We start from the raw sequence: 21,218 nt of genomic DNA, 5'->3' as shown, positions 1-21,218 counted from the left end.
TGTTAAAACAGGGATCAGTGTCCATGGCTATGTGTTGGCTGTCATTGTTCTACATGCCAGGGACATAGCCGGGGGGGGATCTTGGGGTCCGGACCCCCCCCTTCCATTAGAAAAATGAATGGTGTGTGCTGCTGCGCCGCTGCACCCAAGCCCCATTATAATGGTGGCACTTAGTCTGGACCCCCCCCCTTCCTAAAATCCTGGCTACGTCTCTGTACATGCAGTAATAAAAGTGTCCAAATGTCACATCTCATCTGTGTGTGTTTGTTTAGGTCTCCTTGTCATTTTACCTTACTCCTTTGTAGAAATATAGTTATTGTTCCTTGGTATTTGGGTAATCCACGGTAACCCTGTAGAGACAGTTTAGAGCCAAATGTGCAGATCTTTGAATCTGGGGGTACAGTGAGGTTCATAAGTGCTCTTTGGAAGTACCTTATTGCACACACATTCTGGGGACGGAAGGAGGATGCTCGTGTGCGTGCTGCAGAAAACGGAGTTTATCACACACAAATACGTCCTCCAAAAGGCCCTGCTCCGTCCCCCGGCACGCACCCGTTCACGTCCAGTCCTGATGGGCGTGATTTTTGCCTGACGGATTACCTTCCGTCAGCAAAAAATCATGCTCATCAGGACTGGACGTGAACGGGTGCGCGCCGGGGGACGGAACAGGGTCTCTTGGAGGACGTATTCGTGTGCGATAAACTCCGTTTTCTGCAGCACGCGCACGCACACGTGCGTCCTCCTTCCGTCCCCAGAACGTTTACAATTGTGTGTGCGATAAGGTCTGAAGTTAGGTTCAGGATTGCCAGTTGTGCTGGTAATTTTAAAATATTCTTTCCATCCTTAGCCAGGAAACAGTAGCTGAGAAGACATTATAGATATCATGTTTGCTGGGGTTCAGTGAAATTATGCCCTGTTTTATTGGTAACAGGAAACATATTAATCATATGACTGGTGATTAGTTTTTAGGAGCTGTGGAGAAGTCCTGAACCTGCCAGAAAGGAGTATACACAAACACACACCAACAACTTTGATTAAAGGTTTATCCCCATTTGAGTCTCTTCACAGCAAGAAAGTGGGATGGACCAAAGTTCATTGAAAGTAGATAGTCTTTATAGAAAAGCAAAAGTCACACTGCTGCTCTTCTAACCACACATGCTTTAAACTAAACAGTACACAATAAGCCTTTCAGCTCCCTTTTCTCTAGAATCCTATCTCTTTCTGCTTACATAGCCACATAACAAAGGGAATACAACACCAAGGAGTCTTTGAAGAGTTTGAGACATTTGGCTGCAACTTCCTTGAGGCTAATCAACAAGGGGGCTGATCTACAGCACAAGCAACTTCAGGGATTTGCATGCAAAGGCATTAAAAGGCCAGCACATTCTAGGGCTTAAAGGAAGGCACTTTGAATGCCTGCCTTGTAATCGTAGCCCCTCCTTAAAGGTGAGCCTGATCATTTTTCAGAGGTCCTGTAATAAGACTTTCCCTTGGAAGACTCAGTTCCATAGATAGTTAGAAAAGACTATTCCAATGGCTTTTATCTGCAACAAAAGTACACATACCCCTGGTCAAAGTGTTGAGTACTTCCAGGGACAATGCTCAGTGATTTTCTTTCAGCAAGAGAAAACAAGAGGCTTTATTAATTTTGCCAGTAAAATAGTTCCTCTTTAATATAAATAATTTCCCTCAACCAAAAAGGTTTTTCTAAGAAAAATAATATTGCTATACACATATTATGAAAACAGTGCAGTTTTGGAAGACTTTCTTGCAGTGCTAAGCAAACTGGTAAAACTACTTGTTACTTCCTTTGAGAAGAAAATTAGTTAAGGAAGTTAAATGAAAGGAGACAAAATGAATAGTTAATGGGGTTCATCTTATAGCATCCAAGTGCTTGCCTTTATATCGGCATCTTCATCAGGAAGATCAAGTGGAGCTTGTTTTATTCACTGACTGTTGCTTAATCAGCATTGCCTGCTCTGGCTCACTGAAGTTCTGACTGTAATGTCTTGCTTTGGTTCAGAAATACAGGTTCACAGTAATGTGCCACATGGAAGTGATCAATTGTTTTCCTGTGCTCATCAATATAATCAGCAACGCTTTCCTGCAAATGTCAAATTCTACTGCTCATCTTCGATTATGGAATCATGCATATTTAGAAGTAAGTTTTGCACCTGTAGCATAAGAAATGTTATTAGAGTGGAGAGGAATAGTGAGTAGGACTATTGCTGTTAACAATTTATGTTGACATTGAGGAAGCATTCCAGTATGAGAAAAATCAGTGTTTTAAGGTAACATTCATAATTTGGAAAGGGGCTATTGGGCTATTTTCTTTAATCATTCTCTCCTTGAATGAACAGTAATCATTAGTTTTTATAAAGAATTATAGTAAGAAATGTGTTCCTGCATGGCAGGGGTTGGACTTGAGGGCTCTTGAGGGCTCTTCCAACTCTGTGGTTCTTTGAAATGCATACAAGTCCCTTTTGCTTCTCTTTCCCCCTTTTTTCCCCCACATAGTTATTTTTAAGAGTAGACTCAATATACCTAGTTGGTATCTTGCCATCTCTGCATTAGACTTTTCTTTATATTCAGTTCTAGGCTGCCTCAACAGAACTATAGTGCCCAAACTGAGGGAGGTAACAGTAGCACTCTATTTTGTTTTGGTCAGATGTCACCTAGAGTAAAAAAGGCTAAAATGAACAGAGGAAAAGGGATATTAAACAGCCTTGCTAATTGCATTTGTAAGTTAAGTGCAAACTGAATGATGTCTTTTCCAACAAAAAGAACAAGGACCTTAAATATTGACACATTTTATTTGGCAGTTCTGGGTATTACAGTTTAAGAAAGTGTTCAACAAACTGAAATATGTCCAAAGAAGGGTGACCAGGAAGGGTCCCCTGCAAAATTCTAGACTACCTAGACTACCTTCCTAAACATAGTTCTAGGCAGCCATAGAATGGATACATGTGACTGCAGAGATTTATCAAATAAAGAGCTACCATACAAGGTATGCAAATGGTATTCACTTCCCTTAGTGACTTTAAAAACAACACATTGCGTTATATATTTATCAGGCTTTGCAGTGTCAGCCAGACAGCAGCTGGGAAATGGCCACTGCTTGGTTGTAGCTTGCACCAAGAAATTTCCCTCCATCCAGTTACCTAGCTGCAGCTGGCATCCTCCCGGACTTCTCTGTCACTACATTGGCAGAGCTTCATATGCTGCAAATGTCAAATAAGAACTCAATTACCATCTTTCAATTTTATTTTCAATAGTCTTTTCAATGTCTATATATTATCTTGTTGACAAGCAATTCTAAAATGTATTTTTAAAATTCATTCCCCAGATAAGGCTTACCCAAGGAGTTTGGTTTTATTTTTTTCAAGGATACATTGTTGCAGCTGTTCTTTTATTCCCAGCTTTCCCTCCAAACTTTTCAATGACAAGCATTCGGGACTACAAGGTAAAATTATTAAATGAACATGGAATACCTTTTATTTCAATAAATCTGGCAATGATTTTGATTAAGGTGGGACTCACAGGATGATATGTAGGTGTATATATGGGGGATTACTGCACAGCTAAATAAAGTGTCTTACCACTGCCAAATTCAGTCTTCAGTCAGGCTGCACGCTGGTGTTATCGCACGGCTTTTCTTCTCAAAACTACCATCTAGGTACAGCCCAACTCTAATGTGGGTCCCTGAGCTTGCTTCAACGGCCATTTTCAAAGTTGGAAAGCTCCCAATTTTGAAAAATGGCCACTGAAGTGAGTTTAGGGACTCACATTGGAGCTGGGCTGTACCCAGATGGTGGTTTTTTGGAGAAAAGCCATGCAGTGACACCATTGTGCAGCTTGAATGAAAATTGAATTTGGCAGCAGTATGATGCTTTATTTAGCAGTGCAATAATCCCCAAGGTTTACTATAGTAGCCAAAACATCTATGACAGCATTGTTGTACCCAGGTTATAAATTTTGGGATCTCATGGCATTTAAAGTGTTTGTGTTTAATGGATTCAGTGTAGCATTTCCATGTCCAGGCTATCTGAAGAATTGCATTTTCTCATGAGGGCTGGTCTGGACACTGAAGTCTTCAGAAGAAGCCTTTCTCTTGGTCTCATTACTCTCAGACATATTGGCTGCTCCTACTTCAGCTTCATAAGTTGATGTTTTATGATAGTTGTGACTATGGCTATAATGAATCCCTCCCAGTGGAAGGCCTTGCACCTCTAGTAGATGGCTATGTCCAAACCAGGCCTCTTACTGAAATGGCCCTCTTACTCATGCCCCCCTCAACAATGTATTGGAACTATTGGAAGCACCAGAAGCAGAGCATGTGTTGGTGGTAGTGGTGGTGGTGGTGGTGGTGGTGATGATGATGATGATGATGATGATGATGATGTTGTTCTGGAGGTTTGTGGCCATCTCTGCACCCCAGCTTCTCGATTCAGTGCCAGTTATAGGAAATTGAAGAGCAGGTCTCTTTCATCAGGCAGTAAATGAGGGATGGAAGTGCAGATAGATCTCCCAACATTGTTTGCTAGGACCTGATGGCATGCTCCACAGTACAGGTGTATGCCCAGAAAATAGATGTAAGCATCTCTTGGTTGTGATAATCATAACCAGAGTAGAGGACAAAGTATCAGCTAAAACAGGCCTGGTTCTTCCACACCTAGGCTTGCCATATCCCACCTGGGGGCGGGACTTTCCCAGTTTGGGGCAGGGTCACACAGTCCCACCCCAGTTTAGCCCCTCCCCCAGGACCTGCCCTGTTCCTGTTTCACTGGGAGTCTAAATGCCTCATCTTTTAAATGTATACCACTCAGTATTCTTGTAATTCTTTATCACAGGATCGTTTTTTGAGGCCCTAAACACCTTTACTTGTAATATGCAAATTTCTCCCGAAGCTGACCAATGGGAAAGAAGCAATCAGCCCTCCATTAGGGTTGGTTTTCAATGGCTTGGTGAAGGAAGAGGTTTTCCCTTGCAAGTTGCTGGTAAATAATAGAAGGCTTTGGGATAGCAAAAGGCTGCAGAAATAGTTTGACCTCTCCCCTTAAACATCCATGGCTCAGTGCTATGGAATTCTGGGAATTGTAGTTTCTTGTGGCACCAGAGCTCTTTTGACAAAAGGAAGCTGAATGGTCCACAGAGGAGGCGTTGCCTGGGGGGTGGAAGAGAGGAGGCTGATGGTCCTGGCCACTTCCCTTGGCTCCCTCCCTCCTCCTCCTCCTCCTCCTCCTCCTCCTCCTCCTCCTCCTCCTCTCAGAGTAGTCACAGCCAAGATGAGCTTCTCATTCACTCTCCCTGGCTTTTCTCTCCCCCCCCCTCTGCACTTTGAGACCCCTTTAACTGCCAAAGCTCAATGCCACAATAAACTACAATTCCCAGGATTCCATAGCACTGAGCCCTGGCAGTCCAAGCAGTGTGTTTTGGACACAGAGATCCTCCAAATGAATCCAGTCCCTAGCTTTTATATCTCTCACACACACTGCAGGAATAATAACCCACTTTGAGACTGCTTTAACTCAGTGCTAGGGAATCCTGGGAATGCTAGTGTTTGGGAGACTTTGAGACTTCTCTGTCAGTGATGGCTCTGAGGCCACAATAGACTACAATTCCCAGGATTCCCCAGCACTGAGCAGTCTCAAACTGGACCATTTCCTCAGTGTGGATGCACCTGGTGAGGAATTCTGGGCACTGCAGTTCAACTATGTTTGGAGGGTTATGAGACTCCCTGTCAGAGATAGCTCTGGGGCCAAAATGTACTACAATTCCCAGCATTCCCCAGCACTAACCCAGGACAGTTAAGTCACTCTCAAACTGGATTATTTCCTCAGCGTGGATGCAGCTTTGGTGAGGAACTCTGGGCATTTCAGTCCAGCATTGTTTTATTTCTGCAGTGTATTTTGGACCAGAGACAAGGTGACCAGGCATCCTCCTCCTTTTCCAGGACATGTCCTCTTCTGTCAAATTTCAAAATGTCCTCCATTTGGATCATGGCTAAGAAGCATGGATTTATAATTACATGGGTGTTTTTAGCTTTTATTTTTGGCCATGTCCTACATTTTTTTGCTTGGGTGCCCTACATTTTGGGGTGAGGGCATTGGTCACCTTGGTCAGAGAGCTTTCCAGGGGTTAACTGCCATTCTGCTGTGGTGCTGGAACAAACCACCATTCCCAGAATTCCATAGCATTCAGCCAAGACAGTTAAAGTGGTCTCAAACCAGATTATTTCTCCAGTGTAGATGCAGCCCAAGCCTTTTGCCTCTCTTATGCCTGAGATTTCAAAGCCCAGCCTTGGCACCACAACAAACTACAAATCCCAGGATTCCATAGGATGGAGTGATGAGAGTGAAAGCAGTGTGGCAGCAGCCTAAGTGTGCTTAATGCAGTTCTTAACATGGTGCACCTCTTGCCTACAGAGTCTCACAAGACTTTTTTGTTTAACAACTTGTACCCATTAACTCCATTTCATGTCTCCTTTATTTAGTGGGGTGGAATACAGACAAAGCAAGTCAAAATGAAGAAAAACCAAAGTCCCTTGACCAAAGGGTTTGGTTGTGGAATAAGCCTCTGAAATATGCAAGAGGCAATGTTAAAATAAAGCCATGTTCAATGCTCAAATGTGCTGTTTGGAATGGGGAGAGGGGGGTGGCCAGAAAGGGAAGTACATTTCCGTGATCTGTCTAGGAATAATGTCAAAATGTCCTCCATTTTGATCATGCCTAAGAAACATGGATTTATATTAACATTTCTAAAAAAGCCTCAGTTTTTTGGCGTGTCCTCCATTTTTATAAAATGTGTCCTACATTTGAAAATGTTGTCCTGCATTTGTCCTACATTTGTCCCGGTTTGGAGGTCCTCACTTATGGCAACCCTATCCACACCCATCTCTTAGGTTGTATCCACACTGCAGAAATAATCAAGTTTGACATCACCTTAACTGAAATAGTTCAGTGTTATGGGATTCTGGGAATTTGTTGTGGCATCAGAGCTCTGTGAGAGAATAAGCTAAATGTCTCACAAAACTATAATTCCCAGAATTCCATATTATTGAGCCATGGCAGTTAAAGTTGTGTCAAACTGGATTATTGCTGCCATGTGGACAGCCCCAAAATTGAGAGACTGAAGGTTCTGTGCCTTATGCTTGTGACTTTTTTCATCTCTTGCTGTGAGTTAGTTGGCTAGATCCCAAGCAAAGATATCTGTATATTTAAAGTTTCCTCCTCTGTTATAAAAACAGATACCTTTTTAATTCTTGATTTCTAACATATTTTGACTCTCAATTTCAGTATATAGAGCAGGAAGTGGCAAAATCATTAAAACAATTTATTAAAATACAAATTTTCCATTAATACAATCCACACATACATTTGTATTATATTCAAGTACTATAAATATTACAAACAAAAGCAAAACATACACAAACAAGACAGGGATTAACAAGTGATTTCCAATCTGCCACTTTATGATATCAAACTGTTAATTCTACTTCCCCAATATCTTTCACATAAAGAAAATATAAAAAAAGAAATTTAACTAAATTTCTAATATTGGTTATTAAAAATGACACACCACTTAAAAATACTATCGAAATTATTCTGCAAATCTTCTTCCAATAGTCAATTGTGGAATTCTATTCATCCTTAAATGACTCTGTAATTCCCTCTTTAATAAAATCTGTGAATTTGTTAAGTACAGTACAGTCAGTCCTTGGTATCCACAGATTCAACCATCCATGGTTTGAAAATATATCCATTCCAAAAAGCAACCCTTGATTTTGCCATTTTATACAAGAGACACAACTTTACTATGCCACTAAATATAATGGGAATTGAGCATCCACAAATTTTGGTATCTACAAGGGATCCTGGAACCAAACCACAGTGGATTCCAAGGACCTACTATAATTCATATTTACTCTCTAGTTCTTTGTCCATAACACTCAACAAAAATATTTGTGGTAACATTTCAGAACCTACTTTTAAAAATTGTTTGGATTAACATATAAATCTTGACAAGTACCTTTTTGCCTTCTTACGAGTCCACCACTCACAAAAATAGGAACCTTCTTTATCTTGAAACATTCTGAGACATTTACAACAATTTATTTGGAGTTAGACGTCATCTATAGATAATCTTATACGTGTTTTCTTCTAAATTACTCCACAAAGTAAATTTTATATCTTTGGACCCCATTTTTACCCATACATTCATTTCCACATTATGTCCCAAATTTTGGGCTCACCTTATCACAGGCTTATCTTCTGTCTCTAATTTTAGAAACCATTTATACATCTTTTTTTAAAAATTATACAGTCATCACCTTTACTGAAATATAGATAAAATTCATTTTCTCTAACCTCTATGGAGGCATTTCTCTTGTTTTGATTAAATCTGTCCTTAAGCTGCATATAAGCAAACCAACTGAGATCTTTTCTGTCCATAAAAATAATTTCTCTTGATTTAAACTTCTACCTGTTTTGTTTAAAATACAACAGGGCTACCATATCACCTCTTAACCTTCTTTTCTCCAGTGTAAACATACCCAGCTCCCTAAATCGCTCCTCACAGGGCTTAATTTCCAGATCTTTCACCATTTTGGTCTCCCATTTCTGCACACGTTCCAGTTTCTCAATATCCTTTTTGAATTGTGGTGCCCAGAACTGGACACAGTATTCCAGGTGAGGCCTGACCAGAGCAGAATATAGTGGCACTTTGACTTCCCTCAGTCTAGACACTATACTTCTATTAATGCAGCCTAGAATCACATTGGCTTTCTTAGCTGCCACATCACACTGTTAACTCATGTTCAGCTTGGGGTTCACTAAGACGCCTAGATCTCTTTCGTATGTACTGCTGTTAAGCCAGGTGTCTCCCATCCTATATCTATGCATTTCATTTTTTCTGCCCAAGTGTAGTACCTTACATTTCTCCATGTTGAAATTCATTTTTTTAAAGTGTTTGCCCAGCTTTCTAATCTATTAAGGTCATTTTGAATTTTGATCCTGTCCTTTGAGGTATTAGCTAGTCCTCCTAATTTTGTGTCATCTGCAAATTTCATAAGTATGCCCTCTATTTCTTTTCAACATCATTGGTAAAGATTTTGAACAGCACTGGGCCCAGGACAGAACCATGTAGCACTCCATTGGTGACCTTTCTCCAGGATGGAGAGGAGCCATTGGTGAGCATCCTTTGGGTTCAGCTAGTCAACCAATTATGAATCCACCTAACAGTAGCATTGTCTAGTCCACATTTTACTAGCTTGTTTGCCAGAATATCATGGGAGACTTTGGGACTGTACAGACCAGCACTTTGTGCCAGCCTGTACATGCAATGAGGGCTGAGTGTTAGGGTGCTCTGAGCCCTCAGTGTGCCATCCAGGAGCCATCTTGGTGCACATCCATCTACATGGTGCACGCCATGATGACACATGTCGTGCACAGTGCCTAAATGGTGCTGCGCAGAAGGAGTGTCGTCATGATGCACCGGCATGCCTATGGCACCCCTTCCTGGAAGCAAAAAGAAGCCTCTTTTCAGGGCTTCCTTTTGCTCCCTGCGGAGGCCGCAGCATGTGGTTACTGTGGCCTCCATGCGGGGCAAACAGGGGCAGCATGCAGCTGCCTCTCTGTATGGCCCCTTTGTCGAAGGCCTTACTGAAATCAAATTATGCTTCCTCCACAGTATTCCTTTCACTTACCAAGCTGGTAATTTTATCCAAAGAGAGAAAGAGAGAGAGAGAAAAGAAATGGTATATAGCAAGGTACAATAGGATTCAGAGGCAGAAAGAAATGAGGGTGATAGAAAAAAGTTACTGCAAGTAGGAAAAAACAATAGTGTGAGTCAGAGAAAATATCAGTATTATTAGCTTTGGAATCCAGGCCCATATTTGAATGATAAATTCACTTTATTAGAAAGGACACTGAGGAGTATAACTATTTTTTGCCACTTTCTTTGCCAGATAAAAACTTGGTCTCAGCTTCGGGTTTCAGGTATTTTCCCTTCTGCATATTGGTGTGGACAAGCTCTGATAGATATCCCTCTGCATTGTATTCTGTATGCTCTAGTCTTTTGGCCTTGTTTGCTACAAATATATACTACAAATGGAAAGACTATTGCCACCCTGATATTCTTTTCGGTAAGTATGGTTGTTTATATAATTTTGAAAAAACAAGCATAACATATTTCATGCCAGTTACAAACCTGAACTAAGACTGCTCACAGACCTTGAGCACTTAGAGACAAGCACCTAATCAAAAAGAGGTATCAACAAAGTACCAGACTGTACACTAAACAGAGATATCAGTTTTGTCCTCAGATCTACCAAGGCAGCACATTTTTGAGGACCTAATTGTATCAGAAAGGACTTTAAAGTTTTGTTCAGCTATTGTTCAGCTTAGTAAGATGTATGTTGTTATCTCTGACTAACAACCAATTGATTGATTGATTGATTGAGACATGGAAGATTATCACATGGCTTTCCCCCTCACCCCCGATCTGAGCTCAGGCCGAGATTGTGTATAAATGGATGTTATTGCACAGCTCCGTGCCCAGATTGGAAGTATCCTGTACATGATTGGGACTTCTCCTGTACTTTGCAATGAACAGAAAAGTACAATTTTTTGCTAAGTACGGGAGAAGTCCTGATCAAGTATGGGATGTCTCCGATCTGGGCATGGAACTGTGTGATAACATCAATTTATACACAATCTGAGCCAATGCCTAGATCAGGAGAAAACAGCTGGTGTAATAATCTCCATGGACTAGATCCTTTTCACTGTCCTTGATCTCAGGCAATTCCGTGGGAACTGCAACTGAAGATAGAAAGGGCACAAAAACCAAACCAAATGCTTCCAGTCATCCCTCTTCTTGCATAGCAATGGTTTCATCATTGTGGATTATGGATTTAATTCAAATTAATTGCTCGTCTACACAGGAACTTTGATGCAGCATTTATTTATACATAAAGAAATACTGAAAAGAATAACAGTTGAATAAAAGAACAAAACAACAATATCAAGGCCTCCTATCAAGGGATCTCCTATCACATCTGTATTCACAATGAAGAATGCAGAAAGCATGGCAAGCATATGTCAAAAGTAACTAGGAGGGGCAAATAGGTTTACTGAACTTTTTTGCTTCCTGAAGGCAGATGCCCACCCATCTCAGTGCTATCTTGGCTCCACCTGGCCTCTGTTCTCTTCATCCATTCACTTGCCCATCAAAGTGTCTATTCAGCTGACACTGTCTCCCCACCACTTTCCTTCTGCTGGAAATTCTTGCAAGGGTGACTTGGCTGGGATATCCTTTCTTCCAAGAAAGGAAGTGGTTTGCCTGAAAACAGCTTTACAAAGGGCTTTACAATACATGCAGATGCCTGCAATTTCTATGATCAAGGAATCACATCATTGCTGTGTTATATGGTAACATCAAGCCAGCTTTCACTAAGCTGTTTGTTTGTAACATGTTGATCCTACTCTCTCCTTAGTGGCCTGCTTGGTCAATAAAAGCAAGTCACTTTCCTGTAGGCTTACAAGCTAAAATGACAAAGCACAAAGAGAAGAAAAATTGGGGAGGAAAAGGGCAAAAGCCAGCAGTGCTGGTGTAATACCTGTTTCTAATACCCTTTCTTCTGTATTGGTCTGCCAGATGGTCTGCTCTTGGTGACAGCTAAGGTGGGTGGGTGATCTTTCATCATGGCTGACAGAGTGGCTTCCCATTTTAATCTCCTCCTACTGTAGCTTGCCAGAATGGCTACCACAAGTGACTTGTTACATCAATGTAGTCATGTAAGTTAATTCCCAGATATCCCCCCTTTTCAGACACAGATATTACAGTGACATTAAACACATGTTCAACGTATTTTCAGTGGTTTGTTGTTGTTGTTTTTATCTTGAATAACACTGATAAATATTACACAGTAGGTGCCATAAGTATGGTGTCTAGATATCAATTCACTGTTAATATGAGGTCTTCTTCCTTACAGGTGTCATTTCTGTTTGGCTACAGCATATCACTTATCTTATTCCTATATGTGATTGCCTTTATATTTCGCAAAAAAAGCCATCCTAGCAGTTTTTGGTCATTTATCCTAATTTTGGTAAGTACTTTGCCAGACCGCTCATTTGATTCATAATGTGTACTGCCTCAATACCTGTAACATTTACAGTATATTAAACTGTCTTAGCATATGAGGGAACTGCAAACCCAGATTTAATGAAGATATACACAGTGAACAGTATGACAGGCTAAGCATATTCTGAACACTTGCTTGAGGTTCTGTACTGATAACACAGTGTTAAACCCTGTGCAGATTTTTTTGTGGTCAGCTGTTTGATTTTTGCCCACCCAGAATTTACAGTGCATTTTATGGGGTTCAAAAGAGTGGAACTGGCTCTTGTACACTGCCCAGATCCAAAAAAGGAGTAAATTTAGAATGGATGATATTTCACTGTGTGATGCACAGTGGTGTGAAGAGACATCTAAAATGGATTAACCCTCCTTTTCAAATGAAAGGCACAGATCATGTGATAGATGTTTGTATGACATTCAGTTCTTATAAATGCCTTCTTAATTCTTCCCTTCCATGTGTAGTGGGGTTTGGAGACCGCCAGGCAACCACCAACCTAGATCACCTTCACTGGAATCTCAAACAGATGTCCTGTTTTTCCAAGACATTTCCTACATGTCAACTGTCTGTCCAGGAGAAATTCCAAAATTCCAAAATGTCCTCCTTTTTGAGCATGATTAAGAAGCATGAATGTATATTCATTTTTAAAGTTTATTTTGTAATTTTATTTCGTACCTTTATCTTGAATGTCCTACATTTTATGGTGCCTTCTCCTTTGTGGCTATGACATCAGGTCACCCTGACATCAGGCTACCCTGACCCCAGCCATCCCAATAAGAGTCTGCCTACCTTCAGATAGGAGGTAAGGTAGGGTTACAGTAGATCTATTACTGAGATGGAGCTAAGTTATGGTTGCCATACAATCCAGTTGGCCAGGTTTTACCTGGATTCTAAATGCATGATCCCTGGTGCCTCTTGGGCACACAACAGACCTGGATTCCAAGATTTCATTTTTAAAAAAGTAACAAAGCTCCTACCTCTTTTAGGAGCTGAGATATGGGACAAAATGTGGTGGCTCTAGTCTGTCAGATTGTTCTGCAAGTTTCCCCCTGACTTTCAGGCATGAGCAAAGGGATAGTGAATGGTGCAGAAGGTGGAAGGTGTATTGTGAGGGTGTGAGATGAGGCAAAGGGGGGAGTAGAAAGGAAGAGAGAGTGAGCAGTGTGAGTGGTGGAGTGCAAGAAGTAAGTGGGGTGAGGTAAAGGGGAGAGGAAAGCAAATAATTAGGGTGAGAGATACAAGTGGCAGACTGCAAATGGTGCCTTGCAAGGGTGGAAAGGAGAATGAGGAAAAGGAGGGAGAGGAAAGGGAGGAAGAGATGCTGAGAGGTATAGTGGCATGGTTCAAGGAACAAGAAAGGTAGGCATGAGGAGAGGTAAGGCACAAGGGAGGGCGGTGTGGCATACAGCATGAGAGGAGAGGGTAGGAGATGCAGGAGAAGACTGAAAAGACTAAGGAGAAGTATGGCAGAAACATGGGATAAATCCATGTTGGACGAAAATGTGATGGGACAAGTTAGGACCATAGTGAAGGTATCAACTTCACAGCAGCAGAGTTCCTCTAGGAGGCAAGGTACTGTCTTGTGACACAATGCTGGGAAAAGAAAGAGCTAGGCAAAGACAAGAGGAAGGGTAGATTTTGGCTGTGACATTATTAGGGGTAGGGGTGCAGTGTGTGTGGACCACACCGGGTGATTGGGGTACACCGGAGGGACTGGCATGGCAATTTGGCAAGTGAGAAGGGGCAATTTCCCTGCTTGCCCAGCAGCTGCACCATTCCCTGAAGGGCCCTCCAGAGGTTGAACTGCTGCCACCTTCAGTAGCAGCAGCAGCTGCTGGGGGGGGGGGGGCAGGGCCCTTGGAGTCCGGCCTGGCAGCTACCATGTGCTACTTCTGAAGAGGCAATAATGTGTGCACCCTGGTGTGTGTGCTGCAAATGGGGATCGCGCATACACAGTATTTCCCTGCGGGGTGTGTGTGTGTCCAGAACGGATCCTCTGCATAAGGGAAGGGTGCACTGTATAAGCATTTCAAGTGTTTACCCAGACATATGTCCTATTAAGTTGAATATACATAAGAGTTTTACATATCTATTTTGTTAGAAAGCTAATTTACCTTTACAATGTAAACTCTGTCAGGGGAAAAAAACAACTGGCATAAGAGTGGTGATGTAGAAAGGATCTATATTAAGGAAAAGTGCAAGGTTAGTGCTAAGGGGCAAATACATTTGCCAAACTAGATTGGCACGTGCTCTGAAATAATTTTTATTTCACAAAGGACATAATTGTGCTAGGTATTTGCAGTAAAATCAACAGGATCTAGTATCTACCTTAATCTACTCAATAGTAGCTACACAAAGACTGACAAATTTTATCTGACACAAGCTTTTACAGACTGTAACCCACTTCATCAGATCCCTAGGAGATCATTGCATTTACTAATAATCCGACTGCTCTCCAATGGGATACAGTTGCATTGCGGGTTGGGCAATTGCAACCTGGCTACATCCCAGATTCGCTTCGGAGGCCACTTTTCCAAAACGGCTAGCTCTGGGACCCGGTATGCAGCCAGGTTGCAATTGCCTGGTGGCAGCAACAGTGAATTACATTTGAGAATGCCCAGTAGCAACCTGCAATGTGACTGTATCCCACTGGGGAGCAGTCGGATTATTGGTAAATGCCATAATCTCCCTGGAGTGTTGACTCAATTGGCAGCATGGCTAGAGTATGAGGATGTAATTAGTAAAGTGAGAGGAAATGGAAAGCTTCTCCAAAATACATCTTTGATCACTGAGCAGCTGTAATTGGTTGTCTGAGATGTTGGAAAGCATGTGAGAGAAAATGAAAAATCATGATGGCAAAAGCACACACTTTTTCTCATTTTGTTGCCTTGTAAAACTCCTAAGATTATAACCTATCTCAGACTCAGCTGTGAGACAGAACTGGGAGGATTCTGTGAACATCCCAGTCCAGTGCAGAGAAAAAAAATCACATGAATAATAATAATAATAATAATAATAATAAATTTTATTTGTATCCCGCCTCTCCCATTGAGGATCAAGGCGGGTAACAATAAAGGAAAAATACAAATACAATTTCACAATAATAATAACAAAACAATCTCCGAAACCCCACACCCTTCTACCCTCCCTCCTATCAATACAAAATAATAACAATAAAAACATATTTAACAGAATAACATCAATTGAACAACTCGGCAAGGAGTGACGGCAATATAATAATAATGAGGCAGTTGGGGGGAGGACTGGTTAACATGGGCAGTCAATTCTGCTCTGGCAGAGGTCAGTCTGGGGAGGCCTGCCAGAAGAGAACAGTTTTTATCACCTTTTAAAAAGTGTCAAGAGATGTGATCTGATGGATCTCCTCTGGCAGGTCATTCCAGACTTTTGGAGCAGCAGCTGAGAAGGTCCTCTGGGAATTCACCACCAGTCTAGTTTTTCTTGACTGCAGTAAGTTCTTCCTGGAGGACCTGAGTGTGCAGGAAGGATTATATTCCTCTCGGGAGTATAGAACAGCTCTTAGCATCAGGAAGTTCTTTCTAATGTTTAGGTGGAATCTCTCTTCATGTATTTTGAATCCATTGCTCCGGGTCCTAGTCTCTGGAGCTGCAGAAAACAAGCTTGCTCCATCCTCAGTATTACAACCCATCAAATATTTAAACTGGGCTATTTAAACTGGGCTCTTACCATTCTCTTCCCCAGGCTAAACATAGCCAGCTGACAATAGGTGACTTAATCCATTCTTGAATGATTCTCTTGCATTAACCCAGAAGGGACCTTCACAACAACTGTCCAGTGTTCCAGACCCTAAACAATGTGGTGAATCATAGAATCGTAGAGTTGGAAAAGACCACAAGGGCCATCCAGTCCAAACCCCTGCCATGCAGGAAATCCAAATCAAAGCATCCCCGACAGATGGCCATCCAGCCTCTGTTTGAAGACCTCCAGGGAAGGAGACTCCACTACACTCCGGGGGAGTTTGAGGGAGTTTGTTCCACTGTCGAACAGCCCTTACTGTCAGGAGGTTCCTCCTAATGTTGAGGTGGAATCTCTTTTCCTGCAGCTTGCATCCATTGCTCCGGGTCCTAGTCTCTGGAGCAGCAGAAAACAAGCTGGCTCCCTCCTCAATATGACATCCCTTCAAATATTTAAACAGGGCTATCATATCACTTCTTAACCTTCTCTTCTCCAGGCTAAACATCCCAGCTCCCTAAGTCGTTCCTCATAGGGCATGGTTTCCAGACCTTTCACCATTTTAGTCGCTCTCCTTTGGACACGCTCCAGTTTCTCAATGTCCTTTTTTAATTGTGGACACAGTATTCCAGGTGGGGCCTGACCAAAGCAGAATAGATTGGCACTATTACTTCCCTGGATCTAGACACTATACTTCTATTGATGCAGCCTAAAATCGCATTGGCCTTGTTAGCTGCTACATCACACTGTTGACTCATGTTCAACTTGTGGTCTACTTGGACTCCTAGATCCCTTTCACATAGTTTCATTCAGCCAGGTGTCCCCCATCCTATATCTGTGCTTTTCATTTTTCCGCCCTAAGTGCAGTACCTTACATTTCTCCATGTTGAATTTCATTTTGTTAGCTTTGGCCCAGTTTTCTAGTCTGTTCAGGTCATTTTGAATTTTGATCCTGTCCTCTGGAGTATTAGCTACTCCTCCTAATTTCGTGTCATCTGCAAATTTGATAAGTATTCCCCCAATTTTGTCCTCCAAGTCATTGATAAAGATGTTGAATAGAACTGGGCCCAGGACAGAGCCTTGTGGGACCCCACTGGTCACTTCTCTCCAGGATGAAAAGGAGCCATTGTTGAGCACCCTTTGCGTTCGGTCGGTCAACCAATTACAAATCCATGTAACAGTTGCCTTGTCTAGCCCACATTTTACAAGCTTGTTTGCAAGAATATCATGGCGAACTTTGTCAAAGGCCTTATTGAAATCAAGATATACTATATCCACAGCATTCCCTTCATCTAACAAGCTGGTAATTTTATCAAAGAAAGAGATAAGGTTTGTCTGGCATGACTTCTTTCTCAGAAACCCATGTTGACTTTTTGTGATGATGGCATTGCCTTCTAGATGTTCTCAGACTCTCTGTTTAATGATCTGATCCAGAATCTTTCCTAGTACTGATGTCAGACTAACTGGACGATAATTGTTGCGATCCTCTTTTTTCCCCTTTTTGAAGATGGGAACAACGTTTGCCCTCCTCCAGTCTGCAGCGATTTCTCCTGTTTTCCAGGAGTTCTCAAAGATTATTGCTAATGGCTCCGATATTACATTTGCCAGTTCTTTTAATACCCTTGGATGGAGTTCATCTGGTCCTGGAGACTTAAATTCATTTAGATTAACCAGATATTCCTGTACTATCTTCTTACTTATTCTGTGCTGAAATTCCCCTATTCTGTCCTCTGCTCCATTATCCTCAGGTTGAGCACCCTTTGCCTTTTCAGAGAAGACTGAGGCAAAGAAGGTGTTGAGTAATTCTGCCTTTTCTCTGTCCTGTTAGCATTTTGCCATCTTCTCCACGCAGTGGCCCTACCATTTCCTTCTTCTTCCTTTTGCTGCAGACATATCCAAAAAAAGCCCTTTTTGTTGTTCTTAACCTCTCTAGCAAGCCTGAGTTCATTCTGCGCTTTAGCTTTTCTGACTTTATCTCTACACAGGCTCGCTATTTGTTTCAATTCCTCTTTGGTGATTTCCCCATTTTTCCATTTCTTATACATGTTCCGTTTAAAACTTAGCTTAGTTGAAGGTTCTTTAATCATCCATCCTGGTTTCTTGAGACACCTCCCATTTTTCTTCCTCACTGGAACTGTTTGAAATTGTGTCTTCAGTATCTCCCTTTTTAGAAACTCCCATCCATCTTGAGCTCCCTTCTCTTTTAGTATTGTTGACCATGGGATCACACTCAGTATTTCTTTAAGTTTACTACAATCGGCTTTCCTAAAGTCTAGAATGCGTGTTTGACTATGCCTGGCTTCTCCTTTCCATTGTATAACAAACTGTAGGAGAACATGGTCACTTCCACCTAAAGATCCCACCACTTGCACCCTATTAACCAAGTCATCCTTGTTGGTTAGGATCAGATCTAGAATAGCTGAACCCCTTGTTGCCTCTTCCACCTTTTGGACAATGAAGTTATCTCCAAGGCAAGTGAGGAATTTGCTAGAACTTGAGGATTTGGCTGAGTTTGCCTTCCAGCAAATATCAGGGTAGTTGAAGTCGCCCAACACTGCTACATCTCTCCTTTCTGAATGTGTGGTCATCTGTTCTTGAAAGACATCATCCAATTCCTCAGTCTGACTTGGGGGTCTGTAGTAGACTCCCACCATAACATTCTATCATTTTTACCCAGATGCTCTCCACCTGGCTTCCATGATTGATGTCCTGGATCTCTTCACTGGTGTAAATATCTCTGACATATAGTGCTATTCCTCCTCCTTTCCTGTTTGGCCTATTTCTCTTAAAAAGGTTATACCCCTCTATTTCCACATTCCAATCATGAGACTCATCCCACCAGGTTTCAGTGAGGCCTATTATATCATATTTGCTTTGTTGTGCTAGGAGTTCAAGTTCATCTTGCTTATTTCCCATGCTCTGTGCATTAGTGTAGAGACATCTAAGCCCATGTGTTCCCTTTACTTGCTGCCTGTGCAAGTTCTTTTGCCTCCCATTTTTGGGTCCTTGCACTGTTTGCCTTGTTCCCTCTGTGTCAATCCTAATACCGTCAGTGGAAATCACCAGATTATTGCATATGCACACAGGAATCCAGTGTGGCACAGCAACAATGAGGTTATTTAGTCCAAAATGCATTGGGTACCTTTGTAGAAGGATGGCTTAGTGGTTAAGATGCCAATTCTGATTATCATTAGATTGAAAGGTTGGCAGTTTGAGGGCAAGCTCCTATCACTAGTCCCAGTTTCTGCCGACCTAGCAGTTCAAAAGCATGCAAATACAAGTAGATAAATAGGTACCACTTTGGTGGGAAGGTATTAGTGTTCAGTGCAGTCATGCTGGCCACATGACCACCGGAGTAGTCTTCAGACAATGCTGGCTCTTTGGCTTAGTAATGGAGATGAGTACCATGTCAAGGGGAAACCTTTACCTTTATCTTTGTAGATGGGCAGTGAATGCTCAAAACTTGCCATGAAAGTAAAGGAGGAGGAAGGAAACCCCATTTTGCTTAGGATAATACTACACTCAGTTTTTAAACTGCAATTTCACTGGGAAAGAAACAACTTTGGTGATACTCATTGCATGCTGCCACTTCTGACTCATAGCTGCCCCGAACCAGTCTCTCTTTATTCATGGGCAAAAGCTGTGAATGACCTGGCAATTGTGCAAGTCCCCAGGTGCAAAATATCACTCCAAGGCAGTTGTGCAATTTCCAGATGTGTAGTGTCCATATTCCCTTCTCCCCCTCCCCCTCACTATTCCAAAGCTCTCTGATTACCTTTTTATTTTCTTTCTTCATCTTTTCACTTTTAAAGACTTAAACTACAACAGCAGAGCTGAAAAAGGGGGAAACTAAAATAAAATCCCTAAAGACATGCTGTCTAGGGCACAAGGTGGGGTTAAGTGAAAGATTAGGAAAAGAGCGTAATGAGGGCAGTAGCCTTGGTTGGAGAATGAGAGTGATGTAGTGATGGCTGTCTGGTAAGCACTATGTCCCCATTTTATTATTACTTGTGTGACTGCTGTGAGAACAGGGTTTGTGCAGGAGAGCCCTTAGATATTTTCAGAGTTTAAAGAATTTAGTCTCTCCGCCATATGTGTGGTGATGAATTGGCAAGAACTTGTGTGGGGATCTTCAAAGCAAATTTGATAATGAAAGAAAGGGCACAGAGAGAGAAGATAAGGGAGCATACAGGGTAGTAAATATGTTTGTGAGCCAATGCTGTTACATAGAATCATAGAATCATAGAGTTGGAAGAGACCACTAGGGCCATCCAGTCCAACCCCCTGCCATGCAGGAAATCCAAATCAAAGCATCCCTGACAGATGGCCATCCAGCCTCTGTTTAAAGACCTCCAAAGAAGGAGACATACTTATGCTTTGTTCTATTTGGAGTGATAATTCAGGTGCTAAGTCATAGACTTTATGAAAAATATAATTGGATCAAGTGATTGGTATGGTTGAAGAAATTTAAACACCACTGTCTTTCATTTTAGGTGACACTGATGATCATTATTATCCGGTTTTTCATATATATGCCGCAAATTATAAACTATCTGGATTATCTGCTGACTTTTTTGGTTCCTATTTATCCAGCTATCACCTTTTTAGATAGTTACACAGGGGTAAGCTAAAGCATAAAGTTGTTTCTCACCCTATATGCATGGAACTGTGTTTTAATAATGGAGTAAACTGCTAGAAAAAAGGTGTTGGTTAATTGTGGTTAAATCAGTTTAACAGCAGCAGCACCACCAACAGCAACAAGTGTGTACTCCACAGATATTTGGTAAAAATCAACTAGAGCTTCTAGCAAATAAACATGATACATTGTTAGGTAAAAAGAAACTTAGGGGCTTGACAGACCACCCCCAAAAAGCGGGCTGGAGCTGCCTGTTTTTCCTCCTGAGGGACGCTGCAGCAGCCAAACATTGTGGCGTCCCGCCACACCAAAAAGAACCTGATAAAAGCAGGTTCTTTTTACTGTGTGCACCAGACACTATGACTGCGCCACTGGAACTTCATTTTCCACCTGTTGTTAATTACAGATAGCATAGGGGAGGCTGATGTATTGGGCCATGCCATGACTCTTTCACAACAACATTCTACAGGTTTTAGTACATGCCACGGTTGTGTTGAAGATAGCCCACTCCTTAGATTGGTTGGACCCAAACCATGTAAGGCTTTTAAGGTTATAACCAATACCTTGTACTATGCCCGGAAACTGATACGCAGTGTCTTGTCACATAAGAGTCGAGTTTTCCTCCAGTAGTGCTCTAGTCGTTGTCCAGCCTGCTTCATATGCCTGAGTTCTTTGGTGTACCAGGACTTCCAATTAGGAGCAGGGTAGAAAGGATGCTTTGGAGCGATTGTGTCAATA

At 41.8% G+C, this 21,218-nt stretch overlaps 2 protein-coding genes across 7 annotated transcripts in view; both read left to right on the top strand.

Moving 5' to 3' along the window:
- MAP2K6 (mitogen-activated protein kinase kinase 6) overlaps positions 1-21,218 on the top strand; it is a 1,063,669-nt gene that overhangs the window by 687,823 nt on the left and 354,628 nt on the right. The window lies entirely within an intron of this gene.
- Positions 1-21,218, top strand: part of LOC121921512 (ABC-type organic anion transporter ABCA8-like) — a 102,535-nt gene that overhangs the window by 52,779 nt on the left and 28,538 nt on the right. For all 6 annotated transcript variants that reach the window (XR_006101961.1, XR_006101962.1, XM_042449692.1 and 3 more), the window contains 5 exons: positions 2,024-2,161; positions 3,347-3,463; positions 9,965-10,141; positions 11,990-12,103; positions 20,338-20,466. Coding sequence is in view for 4 of the 6 variants with exons in the window: in XM_042449692.1 (XP_042305626.1) it covers positions 2,024-2,161; positions 3,347-3,463; positions 9,965-10,141; positions 11,990-12,103; positions 20,338-20,466 (675 nt within the window). In the remaining 2 variants the exon portion in view is untranslated. The remainder of the gene's footprint in view (positions 1-2,023; positions 2,162-3,346; positions 3,464-9,964; positions 10,142-11,989; positions 12,104-20,337; positions 20,467-21,218) is intronic.

This window comes from Sceloporus undulatus, chromosome 2, assembly GCF_019175285.1.
Source record: "Sceloporus undulatus isolate JIND9_A2432 ecotype Alabama chromosome 2, SceUnd_v1.1, whole genome shotgun sequence".
Lineage (NCBI taxonomy): Eukaryota > Metazoa > Chordata > Lepidosauria > Squamata > Phrynosomatidae > Sceloporus > Sceloporus undulatus.
The sequence above is the reverse complement of the archived record's forward strand: the minus strand, read 5'-3'. Positions and strand labels throughout refer to the sequence as shown.